Here is a 17,313-nt window from a genome sequence, read left to right on the forward strand (position 1 = left end):
TGATCAAGTAACAGTGATGTGTTTCTCCCTCACCATTTGTGTCACATCTGTATGTGCATGTTTATATCCAACTTGATCTGTTAGGAATGTGTTCACTGGAGCTTAGAAATCTATAAAAATAAAATTCTAACAAGGCTATACAGCCTAAATGCAGGAACAATGTCCTGAACCATAAGTCACAGACTAAAGGATACAGGGTAGGACATTTGGACTAAAATGAGAAGAAATGTCTTCACCCAGTGAAGAGCCCGCGAGATCCTCTCCCTCATCTAATACACAAGAATGCTGTCCATTCCTTCATATCCTAAGAGGGCATCTCACCAGCAAACAGAGATCTTTAGGGTTAACTTCATTATAATCCAACTCAATGGTATCACCAACATTGATGAGCCAAGGTTGCTGACGGATTTCTCCCAACATCGTTGGATGCTAAGGGATGGCACTTTACACAGACTCTCATCACCACAATTCCAGTTGTGTCACTCGTGTCTATGTACCTGTACTGTATTGATCATACAGCTCAGTAAAGTACAATGAAATCTGCTGCTGGCTCTCGAAGTACAGAAATATTTGCAGTACTCATTGACCTAAAATCTTAAGTCTATTCAGCCAATTTTCAGATCTGATCAGCTTTTCAATGAAATACTGTACATTTACAATAAGAAACATTTTCCCCACTTAAAGCACTCAAGTACATACTATTTTAAGATGCTAAAAACATTTGTATCTAAAATTAGAGTGGCTGGTTTTTGCTTCTAAATGGGCCCTATTCTAGTTTTATTAAGTCAACATGCTAGATATTCATACTCATTAAGTAATCTTTGGAAAAAACGTGATATTAATACTCAATATCCATTTAAAATGTCTCCAAGATAATAGCTGTTCACTTCGCTGTGGTAAGGCTAATACACAACAGGTTGTAGTCCATAAACTGTTCACCTTGAAATATCTTTCACAAAAGATTACAATAAAAGATTCATGCTCTTCACAAACTAGACAAAATAAACAACAGCTAACATTAGAAATCAGAATTCATTTTCTTGTAAGTAGTTTTATATGCTGACATGTGGAATACGCTTGGTCATATACCAGAGACTATAATCAAGTAATTTGATCTACATGTATCAGGCCCATTTGCCAGTCCCGTATTTCTCCATTTAATGCTTTACAATTGCTGATTTCAAGAAATTTGTAAGAGGAATTTCTATGTTCATGTCTTGCAAAAAAGTCACAAATGGTTCATGGAGCGGAACATTGAGGATACACTCAGCATTACTCACCTTCATTGAAACAGAACAAATGGGAGGGAGGGAGGGCAGAGATGGGCAGAAAATGGCATCTGAATGACTTTAAAATTATAACAAAACTAGCTTCAAAAGTTTCTACATTAGACCTGAATCACTTCAGCTCTGCTGAGGAGTCGTGTAGACGTGAAACATTAGCTTGTTTTCTCTCCATGGAATCTGTCCGACCCACTGTGATCTCCAGCATTTTTTGTTTTCAGTTCGGAATTAAATCAATTTTGGTAACATCAACATTCCTTCAGAGATGTGAATGTCTACACAGGACAAATACAGTCATTGATGAAGGTCTTTAAGTGAATTGGAAAAATAGCCAACCAGCTGCACAGTCACTTACTGTGCAAGTTTAAGTTACTCTTGATTTACAGCATTATATTGTGCAAATCAACTAGTGATAATCCTGGTCTTAATGTGTTGGAGATCATCATTACTGCCTAGATTAAAATACATTTTTTATTCAAATCGGTCTTATTTATCAATTCTGGATAAAATACGCCAAATCCAAAGGAAATATTCTAACATCCCAAACCACTCTGTATTCTATTTCATGGAATTCCTGATCTAACAAGAAACTTCAAAAACAATCCAAATGCTCTGTGCTTATTGTTCGGTAGTACTAAATATAGTCAAAATTTACTTTCACTCAGACAAAGCAGCAGACTGGAGTCTGATATAATGCACCAACATTTTGCATTTGCCCACTGAGCGTTAGATGAAGGGTTTAATTCCACTTTTGTTGAAGAATGATTGAATCTACAGTGGTGTAAATAACTGAAAATCTGTTTTTTTTTTAAATTGAAGCAAAGCCCTTTAAATAACGGCTAATTTTTCAGAAGTTGGACTACGTTTCCTAAGTAATTCACGTCAAGCACTTGGGAATATTTGAGAAATGTAGCAAGGCATGATGGCATAACTCTACTTGGAACATTGCATTGGAATCTAAAATATGTAGAAAAGATTCAGACAACACAAGTATTTTCATTAATTTATATATTTCTGCCTTATATAGTTAACATATGCATTTTCTTTTGTGCCACCCTTAATTTTTCTCAGTAAGTAATGCTATTTGTTATATTCAGAAATGAGTAAAATTTCAGACAGCTTTTTGAAATAAATACCATAAAATAATAGAGCTTCACATAATAAATATTCTTTACAACAAAAGAAGTTTTGAGACATTTTAAAACACTTGTAATTCCTCAAAACTTTTTTTTTTTACATAAAATATATACATGATAAAGCCACTGTATGGCTCAATACAGAACTTATTGGGGCAAATTTAGGAAAATAAACCAGAATACTGTCTCATCAATTTTAGGTCAACTTGACATTTAATTATGGATGTCACAATAAAATACAAAGATATTTATCAAGAGCATTTTGCTAATACCTCTGATATCCAGTTATCACCTCAGAAAATATTGTTATTCTTCTGTATTAAACACCATTAAACTAAAAAATTAAAGGGGCATTCTGTACTCCTATATTAAAAAACACCCACTGGGGGTTAGGTTGAAATATAAAACCCAAGGCTGACCTATCTTGTGAAACAAAACTGTTTTACAATATGCTGAACATTGTTCAGAATACTATAAATTTGCTATTGTTTGGACAAGTGCAGAATTTTGAATTAAGATAAAACAAATTATATTCCTTTCTTTATAAAATAATATTACTCTTTCCTATTGTTTGATTAACTTGTTTAAACATAAAAGTAGTGTGAAGAACTTGAGGCATGCAGTATACTATAGATTTTGAAATCATACTCGCTCACTGTGTATCATCCAATGAACCAAGTTGTATACGTTAAAAACTTGGATCATATTCTTTTTTCTAACAGGTTGCCAGGTACTTATGCATTGTAACAGAGGGAAAAATTCCAAGGTCAGCTAAACGTTGTAAAACTATAAACTGAACCATTAACAGTTTCTCGACAAATAACAAACAATGGAAATCTTGTCAATTAATACAGCTAAACTAATGATGCCTGTCGCTAAAGTAGTTTGAGGTGGCCAGAATATGCACTCCCATTCAGAGTAAAGCACATTGAGTACAAAGCAAAGAACACAGCTTTATTCTCATATCTGCTTCATCCCTTAGTTAGGAAACAGGGAAATGCTTACCTGGATAATTTTGGGAGAATTTTGTGACAGCACAGAAACAAGTAACAAAAATTATAAAGAATGAGGAGACCCAATTAATCTATCACATTACTTTAAATGTCAGAGAGCATCTGGCTCTTTCAGAGTGGGTACTGTTTTGTGATAGCCACTCCAGTGCAGGCCATTGTATTGTGACCAATGCACCAGTGGTTTCCCTTAATTATCTTGTTGGTTTGCAATTGTATTGTAACATCCATACATTAAACAGATTAAAAACCCCCTCAGAATCTGGTTAGTTAGTTTAAATTACGCTAACTTGGTTGATGATTTTGTAAAGAATACCAGAATATTTTGTGCAACATGAAAAAAAATCTGTGGACAATAGGAATTAGCTAAGGGGGCTGCTTGCAGGTGAGAAAGCAATGGTTTACTCCTGTGAAGTGATGCAGATGTACCTTCACTTCTGGGGACCTGAAACATTCATGACCCTAAGCCTGACAGGCAGAACTGGAGCTGTGCCATGTTGACAGAGAGCATCCATCTCACGATTGTAGAATGGGTAAGATTAGAACAGTTGCTGCACTTTGACATCAAGTCTGAGGCTGAAGTGGAGAAACACACAGGCATGATTTCAAAATTAAAAAAAATGTAAAAAAAAAGCGTTAAAGATCTTGGCTGCCCCAGATCAAGAGGGTTTGTCCTCCCCTGGAGTGGGACAGCTCTTGAGTTTGCAATACACAGTATTTGAATTCTTGCATCGGCACCCAGGCCGGTTTACACGGTCATAACACCCCTGGCAAAGTTTAACACAGCCCTTAGCTGGAAGGTAGCAGAGTAAACAGGGCAGAAACAAGGACATTAAACCCATGCACAAGAATCTGGAGCAGCAGTGTGAATGGGAGCAGGAGCAAGGATTATCAGCACAGGAGTCTTCGTCATCATTGGAGCAGTGGTAGAAGATTCCCTTTACTAGGCACATGCACGTACCGTACTCCACCATGCTCTCTGCCGAGCACAGGCACTGCCTGTTACAAGCCAAACGTGAAGGGAGGGTCCTCGGTGCTGTACACTCTCTGCACTTGCATTTCCCACATTGCTCACATATAAATCTATGCTTTGCCAGATCCTCCTTCCCTAAGCATTTCAGCTCATTGGTTGTGCAGAGAGACGGCTTAGGTTGTATTCTAACCATCCTGTCCGATCTGTGGTGGCTGGAGGTTGGCCGTGATGGTGGTGAACGTCCCAAAAGCCCTTGCTCAGATGACGCACTACTGTTGCTCCCTGAGCTAGCTGCACTACCCGTGCTAGTCGATCTGCTCAACACAGGCATCCTGGTCGAGGAGTGGTGACCAGCATGTGTGTGGTGAGTGGACCGATGCTCATAGTTATTATTCACATTGATCGGTATCACTTCGTGAGTCCTTTCATGCTTCTCATGCTGTTGTGAGAGTCTGCTGCTATTAATGCTATTAGCCTTCTTCGCAATGGCAGGGCCTTCTGTGTATTCATTGCTGGTCCTGATTGCTTTAATCTGATCGAGGGATAAAATGGCAGTGTGCTGCAGCTCCCGTTCATAGTCCAGTCTCTGCCTGCTGTCGAGAGGGGGTTGCTGGATTACCACCAATGAACCACCACCGCCATGCTGAATACGGGTCTCCATCTGCGGCGATCACAAATTCCAACATTCACCAGAGGCTTGGCATGCATCTGAAATTCTGCTAAAACAAGTGAAGAAGAAAAAGCGGTGTTAGAGTCACATTGTTACATTCAGCAATAACTTATGGGATCACAAGAATCCCAGGCTACGGCGAAAGAATAGATTCAGAAAGCACTTAACCGACTGGACCGCAGCCACAGCTCCCACAATGAAAACTGCATTTGGATTCACAAGACAGTCTTGCTGGCAACAAAAGTTATTTCTACTTTGAGCCAGATACTGATTAATAGTCTGTACACTCATTCAAACTCATTAGTTTGCAATGGGAAGGCTTTCCTATTTCTTGGTAAGATTGTCCAATCTGTCAGTAATGGGGTCAATCCAGTGCTTGTCAAATTCTGCAAACAACATGGTGCCACATGAAGGCAAAGTATATGGAGAGAAAGCTTTGAGGGAGGCAGGAAAATGTTTTTACTCTTATTATTACAGCACTTTTGGGTTTTGTGTATTAATGCGTATTTCATGTACTATAAATAAAATATACACACATTTGCACTAGGGGAAGACAGTGTAGGGGAAGTGCTAAAGTCACTAGAGTAGCCATCCAGAATCCCAGGTATATGTTCTGAGAACAATGTTTTGAGTCAGAATCCAATAAAAGTTTGGAGTAAAGAGCTAGCCTCATGGTGACCATGATTTCAACTATTGTAAAACGACACTGGCTTCATTAATTCCCCTTAAGGAAGGGAATCTGTCATCCTTACCTGATCTGGCCTACATATAGCTCTAGACCGACAGCAGTGTGGTTGACTCTTGACTGCTCTCTTAATCATCTGGGTGAGTTAAGAAACACTAAACAGCGAGTCATCACACAGTGCTTAAGGGAAGGATCGGTATTGTTGAAAAAAAAACACATTCTGATGAAGCTTTTCATCTTACAATCAGGACAATTTACGAGAAACTTTTTGGAAAACTAAACAGAGGGTGCAAAAGCAAGATGTGCCATTTTTGAGGAACATTCAAGTTCTCAACCACCAAATAACTACAAATGATAAGTATTGAAAAAGGCAAGGGAAACAGGCAAAAATGTGGTACAATATAGAGATAATGACTGAACAAAAACAAACTGCTGGCAAAACTAGATTTCAGGTTTGGCAGGATCTGTGGAAAGAGAGTACAGTTAATGCTACGTGTCCTGGTGATTCTTCATCAGGACTGATGACAGCTAAGTAAAAATGGTATTACACTGAAGACAAAGTTAAGGGAAGTTATAAATTATTGTAAGCTGGGAGAGACAAAAATGTTGAAACACCAAAGGTTTTTCCAGACATGGTTTGATGTGTGTGTGTTTGGGCAAATGTATTGTTTTTGGGGGATGGATGCACTGAACAAACACCAGAGAAAAATATGCATCCAAGATGAGCAGCATCTAGGGACTGCTCAAATAGGATACACAAATATGGATGAGATTTGAAGAGAGTTTGATGGAATACAGTGGATTACTGAAGATCAAGAACTACCATGTGAGGGAAGAAACATTTAGGATTGAAAGGAATCGTGAAGATTAGTTTTCATCAGTTTTCAAACAAAAGTATGGAATTTTTCAGGTCAACAGTTATAAAAATATCCAAAATTGTGAAATCCCTGGATGCTCACATTAATAATCTAGCTCATCTTGCATGTTATAAATGCTGCACCTGTCATAGGTGCAATATGCACGCATCTCCAGACTCCACTTTTGGCAGGGGTGGAAACACCACTGAAATTTGTACTTTTTTTTGGAAAAAAAATGCACAGGTCCCATTCTTTAGGTACTGCACTTGAGACTACAATATTTATATTGCAACAAACATCGATTTCCATTCTCAAATGAGCATAAAGCAACAACAGCAACACACTGGCACGGTTTACACTGGCTGGTACTTTTCACATTCACGGCCTGAGGGGTGATCGGGGGGAGTGGAACCATACACCCATTATAGGGCCTGTACAGTTTTCACCCCAAGGCAGTGAAAATTGCCAAGTCCTTATGGTGCAAGGAAAATCACTGCAGGTGAACATGGTCGTGAGTTTGTTAAAAATCAGACGACAAAGACTTGCTTAGGTCACAATTTTCAAATCTATCTGCCAGAGTGGCAACTAAACAGTTTTTTTTTCTAATTTTGCTTTGAAAAGACACTGGATAGTGAGAAACCAGTTAGGATAGCTTTCTGCCCCAGCAGTGTGGTACAGAGAGGAGTAACATTCCTGACAGGCAGCGTGCATATGAGTAGGAGTTGATGACCAAAGAAAGGTGGCCCTGCTAACATAGGAAGACAAGCTCTAGAAAATGTTCTTCTTTGCTTAAATTCTCAAGAGTTCCACACAACAGGTCATTTCAATCTACTTCACCATACACTGCACAGGAGTTTTCACCACAGGAAGAATACAATTTGACATCTGCAATGGAAACGAATAACCATTCTTTTTGCTTTTTCTACCCCAACCCCGTCCTTTTGAACATTTTTACGAGATCTCCCACCTTCTCATTCCCTCTGCTTTCGAAAGAATCCTTTAAAACTTGTCCCTTATCGGAGCTCTCACTTTAATTTTGTTTTCCTCTCCTGATCAACAGCCAATATTTTTCCCCCAATGGAAGGCTTGGTGTCCAGGATTGGTTGGCTCAGTTGACTAGACAAAGGTTTCTAATGCAGAGTAATGCCGACAGGATGCGTTCAATTCCTGCACTGCAGAAGGATACCATAAAGGACCCGCCTTCGCAGCTTCTCCCATCACCTGAGACATGGTGACCCTCAAGTTAAACCATCACCAGTCGTCTCTCGCTAATCAGACAGCAACCCAATGGTCTGGTATGACTTTGGTTACTTAAGGAGCACTGTAGAAATACAGGTTGAAAATTACTTTAACATTTCCTTTGGCCCATTAGACCTTGTCCATGTAGGTGACAAACATCATCCTTTACCTGTTGACTTGGAAACCGAAGAAATGCAGGGTTTACCAGTGCGTTTGTACAATAGTTTACTTCTCCATTTGACCACGCAACTGAGAGCTAGCAACACCCAACCAATGAATCACAGGAATATCTACCCCAGATCCTGACACCACACCACAGTATTGGAGAATAAAAGCTTTTATAATTGAGAGAGTTATATCTTTTTCTCCCCAAGGATGTGCAGTATTACAGATTTCAACCTTGCCCAAGACAGGCATAACAAAACAATATGGCTGTCCAAAAGATTCAGTAGCCCGAGCTGTTGAAATTTGTTTTTAAATTCTAGGCTACCTCATAATAAAGGCACGTTCTTGCCAAGACCAGAACCATTATTGTATTTTCTTTCTTCCAACCTTTGCTCATACAGTGGGTGGAAGTTTACACAAGTGGCTCAGTGAAAGGAAAGGTCACCAGCACCAACTCCCACACTATACAGCTAATCACTCGCTGCTCTCAAACACAGTCACTTTTCAACAGGTATTTCACTGTTGAAAAATTAATAAAAAATAAATAGTTGCATAATAAAGATCAATAAAATTTAATAAATGAATATCATTAAGCAGCCCAAGTGACAAATGATTTAATGATTAGAGAAATAAATCACATTTAAACTTCTTAGATCATAAATTAAACCTTTCACAATTTTAAGAATGATTAGACATTCATAAGACACTTCCCTGATGTCTCAGCAAGTCTGACATTCAATCCCTGCTCTGTACAGTTAGCAGATTTCAGCAGTAATAAAGGCTTGGATTTCTGGGATACAAAAGGAGGAGACAGGAAAGAGAGAAAAGAGATCACATTTGATCAAAATCCATAGCCTTGTGATCCTCTCTTTACAACCACTGGTTCCTCGCTTTAATAATCTGTCAGCACTCATCTACATTTGTGAATGCCAGACAGGAGACAACCAACAGCTTATTAACATACAGTGAATGGGAGTGACTAGCACTTCAGCCTCTATCTCCAGGAAATGAAGGGCAAAGTAAAATACATACTGATACAAGTACAATGTTGAAAAGTGGTAGTATTAAGTTGTTCATCATCCACGGTCAATAAAGACCCCCTTCCCTACCACGAAATCATTTTAAATTGCAGATTACCCTCACAGCAGCTCAGTGAATCTGCTTCAACGCTGAATAATACAAACAAGCAGCAGTGTACATCCAACTAGATGGGATCTTTTAGAATTAAGGAAAGATCAAACAGGAGCATAAATTGCTGAGTGGCCTCAATTCCCTGCCCAGAAGATCATCACACTGGAAATCCCACTTGCCATATGCCTTGATTTCACCGACCTCCGTTGGCTGGGTTACTTACAACAATATAATCTTATCTGGAATGGGAGGGGCAAAAAGTTCAGTCTTTGCACAAGAGGTGGTTGTGCCTCAAATTATCAACGTTCCGAGCAGAGAATGCGCACAGAATCACATCGGCACTGGTTCTCCAAATGAACAATTTCCTTAGTTCTATTCTTCTCGGGGAGGCACGGTGGCTCAGTGGTTAGCACTGCTGCCTCACAGCACCAGGGACCCAGGTTCAATTCCAACCCCGGGCAACTGTCTGTGTGGAGTTTGCACATTCTCCCCGTGTCTGTGTGGGTTTCTCCCAGGTACTCTGATTTCCTCCCACAATCACAAAGATGTGCAGGTTAGGGTGAATTGGCCATGCTAAATTACCCATAGTGTTAGGTGCGTTAGTTAGGGGTAAACATAGGGTAGGGTAGGGGAATGGGTCTGGGTGGATTACTCTTCAGAGGGTCAGTGTGGTCTTGTTGGGCCAAAGGGCCTATTTCCATTCTGTAGGGAATCTAATCTAATCTAATCCACTTTGCAGACCTTGAATCTGCCTCCATCATGCTCTCAGCCAGTGTGTTCTAGACCTTAACTCCTCACTGCCTGAAAAGTTTTGCATGACATGTTTGGTTCTTTTACCCATGACTTTACATCAGCACACTCTCATTCTCCATCTTTTCACAGATGGGAACAGTTACTCCTCAGCTATTCTATCCAGGCCCCTCAGAGGAAACATTTTCTTTCTTAGATGTGAGAAACCGATGGAGAATAGGGCTACTGCACTAAGTTAAATTCTGAAGATAGAACATGTAATAGTGATACATAAACAACTGTTTTGTTGCTACATTTGAGTGTGAAAAATTGTAACTTATTGTCCTCAAAAGACTAAAAATTAGTCTAAATATGGCCAGAGGAGAAAATAATTGGGCTTATACTGACACTATAAAATCGTGCTGATTTTTTTTTAAATACAAGAAAAGTTTACTAATTATATACATTTTAAAAATAAAATAAACTTTAATCTTCAATTTTTATTTTAAAAAAAATGAAAAGTGGAGTTTGCAGCTGGGGGCTAACATATTAGTTTCTTATGCACAACACTGGCCAGAGGACAATAGCAGAAACAATGCTTACTGCCATCAGCCTTCAGTAAGTATCATGCCATCATCTTGGAGATAGTGAGAACAGCAGGCACTGGAGAGTCAGAGTGGATAAAGAGTGGAGCTGGAAAAAGCACAGCAGGCCAATCATCTCCCAGATGCTGTTTGACCTGCCCTGTTATGTCAGCTTTTCTCTTTATCCACTCATAGCATCATCTGCCTGCTTTCTCTCATAGTTGTTTTGAGCACAGAACTGTGAATTACAGCACCATATCCTTTTTAAAAAATCATTCTAACGGCAATGTCAATAGAGATGACAAGGACAAATGCAGCACAATTAGTGACTTGCATACTTAATACATAACCACTATTCCTACAAAGTAGCTATTGATTATATAAAGCCCTGCACCCAAACAACCTTGCTTCATTTCTCCCTCAAACTAAAGGTTGTTTCAAAAGTGTTTCTTTTTAAAACTGGAAAGATATAAGACTATATAATATATTGTATTAAACAGAGGAGAGCAATGGGTTAAAACAATTTCTCTAACCAGAGCTGCCAGGATCTGCTGGATTTCCTGAAGCACCTGGTACTCTACTCCTGTGGCAGAAGATTACACCAAAAATGAAACACTGGAACTCGGTCAAAACAAAAACAGCAATAAACTGGGGAGACTACCACCATGTGGTATCCATAATGTGGTTTTAATTTGCAAGCTTCCACAGCATTGCGTAGTGCTAGGCTTATTTTTGTGCAAGACGCATTTTTGCCTCAAAATGCCACAAAAATGCAACCAACTCACACAGTTTTCCACACGTTATGGTATAGCTAATAAATACAAGACTGTCCTTAAAGTACTTGTACAAATATTACTGATTTGGAAAAAGCAGGAAAATTATTCATAACTTTAACAATGAAGTTTGGAAACTCTTCCCACCAGAACCATTAGGGTTTGATTTCACTTCAGAATAAAGAGCAGAGGCACAGTTAAAGGAATGAGAACTGAGATGTGCAAAATACCCCCAATTTCCAGTCAGAGCCCGGTTCTTAATTAGAGTGAACCATAACTATTTTCCTGTTTAAGCACCAATCTGACTAGATGATATCTGCTGTAAAAGCATGCTTTGCAAACTTGTGAAGCACCGAGTCTAAGAATGCAGTGTCTGCCTTTCTTGATAAGCAACAACATTAAGTGTGAGGTTGAAGCTAAATTTGGAGCTCTTGTGGTGTAGTGGTAATGTCCCCAACTCTGAACCAGGAGGCTCAGGTTCAAGACCACCTCCTCCAAAAGGTGTGTTACATCATCTCTGATCAGGTTGATCAGAAAATATCTGCAAGTGTTGCTGCTAGAAGATCCAGAATCAAGCGTGTTCGACCTGATTCCCAAACCCAAACAGCAGCACCTGAAGCATTACTTGCCACGACTGAACCTCACCCTGAAATGTCTAGAGCTTAAGCATATCCATTAAGGGATGTGGTAAATAATTTAAATATTAGGCTTTCAGTCCCTTAGGCAAGTAACCATTGAATAACTGGTGTAAGATAAATTGAGAGAGACAGACACAGACACACACACACAACATATTAAAGAGGTCACATTGGAGACAGAAAACTGAATTCAAATCCCAGCAAACTAAACAATTGCTATCTCTATAGATTTTAATTTTAAAAACAGGACATAATTCTCAAGATAAAAAAAGTGATTTTTTTTCCATAATTATTGGCCCACTGAATGGGCTGCACCCTCTCAAGACATGCGATTCCAAAAATGCATATTCTTGCAATGTTAGTTATATAAAAAAAAACAGCAGGCATTCTCCCACTTTAGATCAAATGAGGACCTAGATAGACTTTCTATCATACTATTTAAAATGAACTGGATTGATGGAACATTCATTCAACATTGAGCAGAAGCGAGTAGTTACAATATTTTTTTTTTTTACACAGTTTGAGTAGGAGTAATTGCCACGGTTCCTAGACATGTTCAACTAAAACAAAAATGGTGATTTCCTGATACCGGTCTGACACCTTAGCCAACAGAACATTGGAGTCTGAGCAAAACTGGGGCAAGAATGGGTAGTGGTGCGCAGTGAATTGTTCTTGCATGGATACAAAGGGCTAAATGGCCTCCTGCCATAATCATTCCACGGGAAGAATTATCCCATTATTACAGAGAGCGAAAAAACAAATCAAGTTTATTTTTCACAACTTTGTAGATATGTTTCAGTCATTTAATTGATAATTATCTATTACTTCATAGCCAAAGCCTATGATGTTTTATCACAATGCGATGTCAGGAAGTATATTTTAAAAATTTTCATTGTGGAGGAGTTAACTACAAATCCAACACACTTGCTTTGGTCACATAAGTATATATCTTACTCTTTGCAAATTACCATTTAAGTAAAAGGTGAAACTGCCGTGAATGACGGCCAGGTTTAGAAGTCAGATCCTCACCAGCAGAACATACTGTACTGCTGAACCCCTGTCAATGACCCATCGTGTGTGACTCAAATTCAAGGCGTCTCGCTGGAAACTACATCCGCAGGAGCCATTCGGCGCTGCACATTGGAACATGGCTCTCCACCACCAAGGTTTAACAAAACTATTCCGAGCTTTGGAACGCACAAAGAGACCTGCACGCTAGCACCTGCAAGTCACGGAAACTGTTTCGGTTCTTTTAAACAAACCCGGGGGAGAAGAATATCCAGTGATTTACAACTCGAGGTGCTGCCTGTCTGTGCTTGCAAGGGAAATGAGGAGTGAGAAGGGGGGGGGGGGGGGTCACAAACCCAGAGACTGACCCACTTTCCCCCGCCCCAGTGACTAGGGTCACCCAGATACGAACCTCAATGAACTGAAACCCTTGCAGTCGACCCCCCTGCCCGTCCCCAACAGCTCACACCATTCGTGACCTTGGCATTTGACTTTGGTCTCTGGCCTGTGCTGCCGGATTTATTTTTACCGAAGGCTTTGCAGGAGAGGGGGGCTCCCATGGCAATCTGCATTAACAAAAAAAAACAAGAAGCCACCGACTCTGAAAGGGGGGGGGGGGGCGCAATCAAGCCACGTTTTAGGGTTTACAAGTCCCTGTTCCTAGTCGATCCAACATGGGAAGTGACTAACAATTAAAGGGGGGGGGGCAGTTCCTGGGGACGCCCCCCACGGAAAGGCAGCCCCCGTCTGCAGACACTGTCCCCGGCACGTCGGGGGGGGCGATGGGAATCACTCAAAACAAAAAAGGAGGCAAAGTCCCATACGCTGATTTCACACAGCTAACCGGAGAGAGGGGGTGGCGCGGTGGGCTGGGGGGGGGGGGGGGGAGAAAGAAGAGAGAAAACGCCCCCTTCGCTCCACAGCGACTCTCACCACATCGCGTGCTGTAAATAACTGCAGCTTTCAGCTTCTTTGGAGACTCGATCGCGCAAGGGGGGGGGGGGGAAGAAGAGAGAGGGGAGGGGGAGAGAAGAGAGAGGGGAGGGGGAGAGAAGAGAGAGGGGAGGGGGAGAGAAGAGAGAGAGGGGGGAGAAGGGGAGAAGAGGAGAGAGGGAGGGGAGAAGAGGAGAGAGGGGGGAGAAGGGGAGAAGAGGAGAGAGGGGGGAGAAGGGGGGGAGAAGAGGAGGGTCCCATGTCCCTTCCAATGTTGCTGCAGGATCAGAATCCCCTGCGTTTCAGCCCACGCCGAGAAACGTGAGTGCACCCCCGCCCCACACACACACCCCCATCACCTTGCTGCAAACAAGCAATCGCTGCTCCGAAACTCCGCACACACTACCCTCTGGCAGCGCGATGGGCCAAGGGAAACGATCCACTCCACATTCACGAAACCCCTTCTCTCTCCCCCCCCCCCCCCCCCCCCTCCTTCGAGTCCTTGCTAGCAGTTTCCCGGCGATGACCTCAATGAAAATTACTCAGAGACAGACAGACAGAGAGAGCGCACTTCAGGAGCCCGCAGTCACAGGGTCTCGGTTTAATCGATCGTTCACCGAGCCCAGAGAGAGAGGGGGGAGGGAGTGGGGGGTGAAATTATGAATGAATCGAGTAGCAGCAACAGGCTGGCGCTGGGAAGGTATGGAGAACCACACGGGGGCGGACTTTCCAGTAACAACACTGGGGTCATTCAACTATTTTGACCATTTTCACAAGTGGAAGAGGATTCAACCTGAAGATTACAATCTCCAGCAACAACAAAAAGTAAACATTCCTCTTTGCATTTAGGGATTAAAACCATGTGGAGGGGGGGGGATCCAACAAGCGTTTGTAAAATCTATCCAATTAGATACATTTTTAAAGTTATAAATTATTGAGGGATCTTACCTATTTCCATATATCCACCAAGTACAAATCCATTTTATTGCTGCTTTTGCCAAGTCTTTTCCAAGGTAGATCCCCAGACTGCAGCCTTTACATCAAAACCAAGTGTGTGTTTACAAGACACGTCTTCGGGCCGAATATAAGACTGAACGGGAGTGCAAGTTGTCGAGCTGAGGGGAGCAGGAGCCCGCGATGCACTGACCCCGAGCGGGTGCGGGGTGCGGGAGAAGGGGGATGGCTGGCGGGGCTGCTGACCACTCGCGGCGCACTGGCCCTCCCCCGTTCCCCCCCCCGGTCCTTCGGCTGACTTCCTCAGCGGCGCCTCCCCGCAGCAAGCTCTCGCTGAGGGTTAAGTGGCTGAGGGCGGTCTCCTTGTTCGGGGACTCACGCTCCTGCACCTTTGGCTGCCTCACACGGAAGGGGTCACCTGCAGCTGCACCGGCGTGTCCTGCTGCTGGAGGTGTTGAAAGGGCTCCCACTTCTTGTGTCTGTGCCTGTGAGAGTGCAGCCTCGCTCCTCTCTGCACTGTGTTACGGAGACACTGTGTGCTCAGCTATCTGTCGGCACGGCGAGCTGCTCTTCCCCAAAAACAGCCCCTAGCTGCGCCGGACTGCTCCGCTCCCCGATTGTCCTCAGTGCCACTGGCGACCGCTCGTCCCGTCCCCTCCACCGCTAGCCCCGCACGAACACACACACCACGTTCCCCTCGCCCTCATTGGTCGCCAGCTCGCATTCCACCGCTGCTCATTAGCCGCGAGAGCGCATTCCACCGCCGCCGATTGGTCCCCGTCTCCGGCTTTAGGGATTGGGCGGAGGAGAGGGGGGGGGAGGTGAAACCAAGAGGATACGGCGCATCCGGTCGGCGCTGATTGGCTGGGCCGGTGCAGGGCACAGTTATTGGGCGCTGATTGGACAGAGGCAGGAGGGCCCCGCCTCCTTGCCCACCCCTTTCCCTTGTTCCCAGGACGCGGATTGGTCGGCCCGGGTTGCTGCTGAGAGTAGATTGGTGGGTAATATCCCGCTAATTGGGTCAGAGGAAACGGCGCATCCGACCAGACAAGATCACTGCAGCCCTGGCTGGCTGTATCTCATTTCATTGAGACTTCCCAGTACAACTTCCCCTGCAATTCACACAATCCCTATTCTAGCCTAAATCAGTTTGGTTGAATTTCATAGTAATAATTTCATATTAGAAGCATTAAAAAATCATTAGTTACTGTTAGAGTGGGTATCAAGCCTACTGAAGTTCTCACCAAGTTTGGCCCTAATCTCAGTGAGATTTAAGAAAATACACATTTTGTACCTTGACTGTTGAGGCACACCCTCCTCAAACATATTCTCTCTCACACTGAGAGACGTAGCTCTCCGTGTTCTACAAAGAAAGTTGCTGAACGAGCCTTTGGAGAAAAATCATCTAAGCCCCTCACGCTGCCTTGGGCCCTCGGCGGCTTTATTATTCATTTGTAAAATAAACCGCAGACCGGAATTCAGTGCAATTCTCCCTCTATCGCATCCTGCTGGGTGCCATTATACAGAGAAAGCTTTCAGATGAGAAAAACGAATGTGGTTTACAAAAGAGGCAGAGGAAACATTCATCAAAAAAAAGAGACCCGCAACGACGAAATCTCGCTTTCAAAGGCCGTCACTGAGCACGTACAAGTAGTTTAGAAATTTTTTTTTTGAATTTCGTTTGTCGTTTTCTACTTACCAAACAAAAAAGAAATCCGCGCGTCGGAATATCGATAACCCAGGTACTAAGGAGCTGAACTTTTCCAACAGCCCCTACCTTTGGATAATGCTTTTGTGTTCAGATGACACGGGGGAGGGGAGGCGGGGGGGGGGGGGGGGGGGAATCCCGACTTCCTAAACTCCTCTTTGTTGTAGCTCCAGTCACTTGAATGCACCAAAACAACTGTCTCCTGCCACCGAACACACGCTGAGAATGTTAATGCCAGTGCAAAAACTTCTGAATGGGGCGGGCAGCCTACGCTGAGTGTCTTCAGAAATAATTTATGAGGAATATTAAATAATTCCTGGTTGGACCCATTAAGCGAATTAGAACTGCAAAATGGGACAACTTGTTTGTTTATATAGACAGAGGCAGTGCGTGTGTTCGCCCGGGTATTTTAATGATACATTTAATAATCTGGCACAACACATGAATGTCTTCCGTTCATCCTGAGTACAGTACATCTGCATTACCAAGTACAGACGCTTCCTTTGTTGCTATGCTGTCTCTTTGAATGTTCCTTTGGGGCGACCTCTGTATCTTTGGCTGGTTCCATTTGCGCAGGAAATCGCTCATTCATTAACCCTCTGGCTTCCCTTTCATCTGAAGTCTGACTGATCATTAAGCCGCCTTTCACGCCGGAACGGCTGAAGACCCGTTTAAAGAAATTAAGGGAATTATCTGTTGGTCCATCAACCCTTCCAGACCAGTTATCAGGGGGGAAATTTCATTAGCCGAGAAGATGTCAGACCCGGAGGCCAAGGAACTGACCAAATGGGGGCTTCAAAGTACTCTAGACGGCAACGCCAAGTTCCACAGGAACTG

General features: G+C 42.5%; 1 protein-coding gene across 8 annotated transcripts; it reads right to left on the minus strand.

Annotated features, from left to right (window-relative positions):
- Nucleotides 1–2,274: 2,274 nt before the first annotated feature.
- Nucleotides 2,275–16,594, minus strand: spry1 (sprouty homolog 1, antagonist of FGF signaling (Drosophila)). Of its 8 annotated transcripts, none has more exons than XM_043674068.2 (2): nt 16,468–16,594; nt 2,275–5,118 (listed from the first exon to the last, which is right to left on the minus strand). In XM_043674068.2, exon 2 carries the CDS (start codon nt 5,061–5,063, stop codon nt 4,089–4,091), a length of 975 nt encoding a protein of 324 aa, XP_043530003.1. In that variant the 5' UTR covers nt 5,064–5,118; nt 16,468–16,594; the 3' UTR covers nt 2,275–4,088. The 8 variants fall into 8 exon arrangements, with proteins under 8 accessions (XP_043530003.1, XP_043530006.1, XP_043530002.1 ...); XM_043674071.2 differs by having other exon boundaries at nt 2,275–5,121; XM_043674067.2 differs by lacking the exon at nt 16,468–16,594 and adding an exon at nt 14,763–15,424.
- Between the last annotated feature and the right edge of the window lie 719 nt (nt 16,595–17,313).

This window comes from Chiloscyllium plagiosum, unplaced genomic scaffold (assembly GCF_037043375.1).
Source record: "Chiloscyllium plagiosum isolate Xiang-an unplaced genomic scaffold, Cpla_swu_hap1 HiC_scaffold_36, whole genome shotgun sequence".
In the NCBI taxonomy this organism is placed as follows: Eukaryota; Metazoa; Chordata; class Chondrichthyes; order Orectolobiformes; family Hemiscylliidae; genus Chiloscyllium; species Chiloscyllium plagiosum.

What these genes read in the sequence shown, in the direction of transcription:
- spry1 (XM_043674068.2), bottom strand. Translation starts at nt 5,063, where the DNA reads ATGGAGACCCGTATTCAGCATGGCGGTGGTGGTTCATTGGTGGTAATC.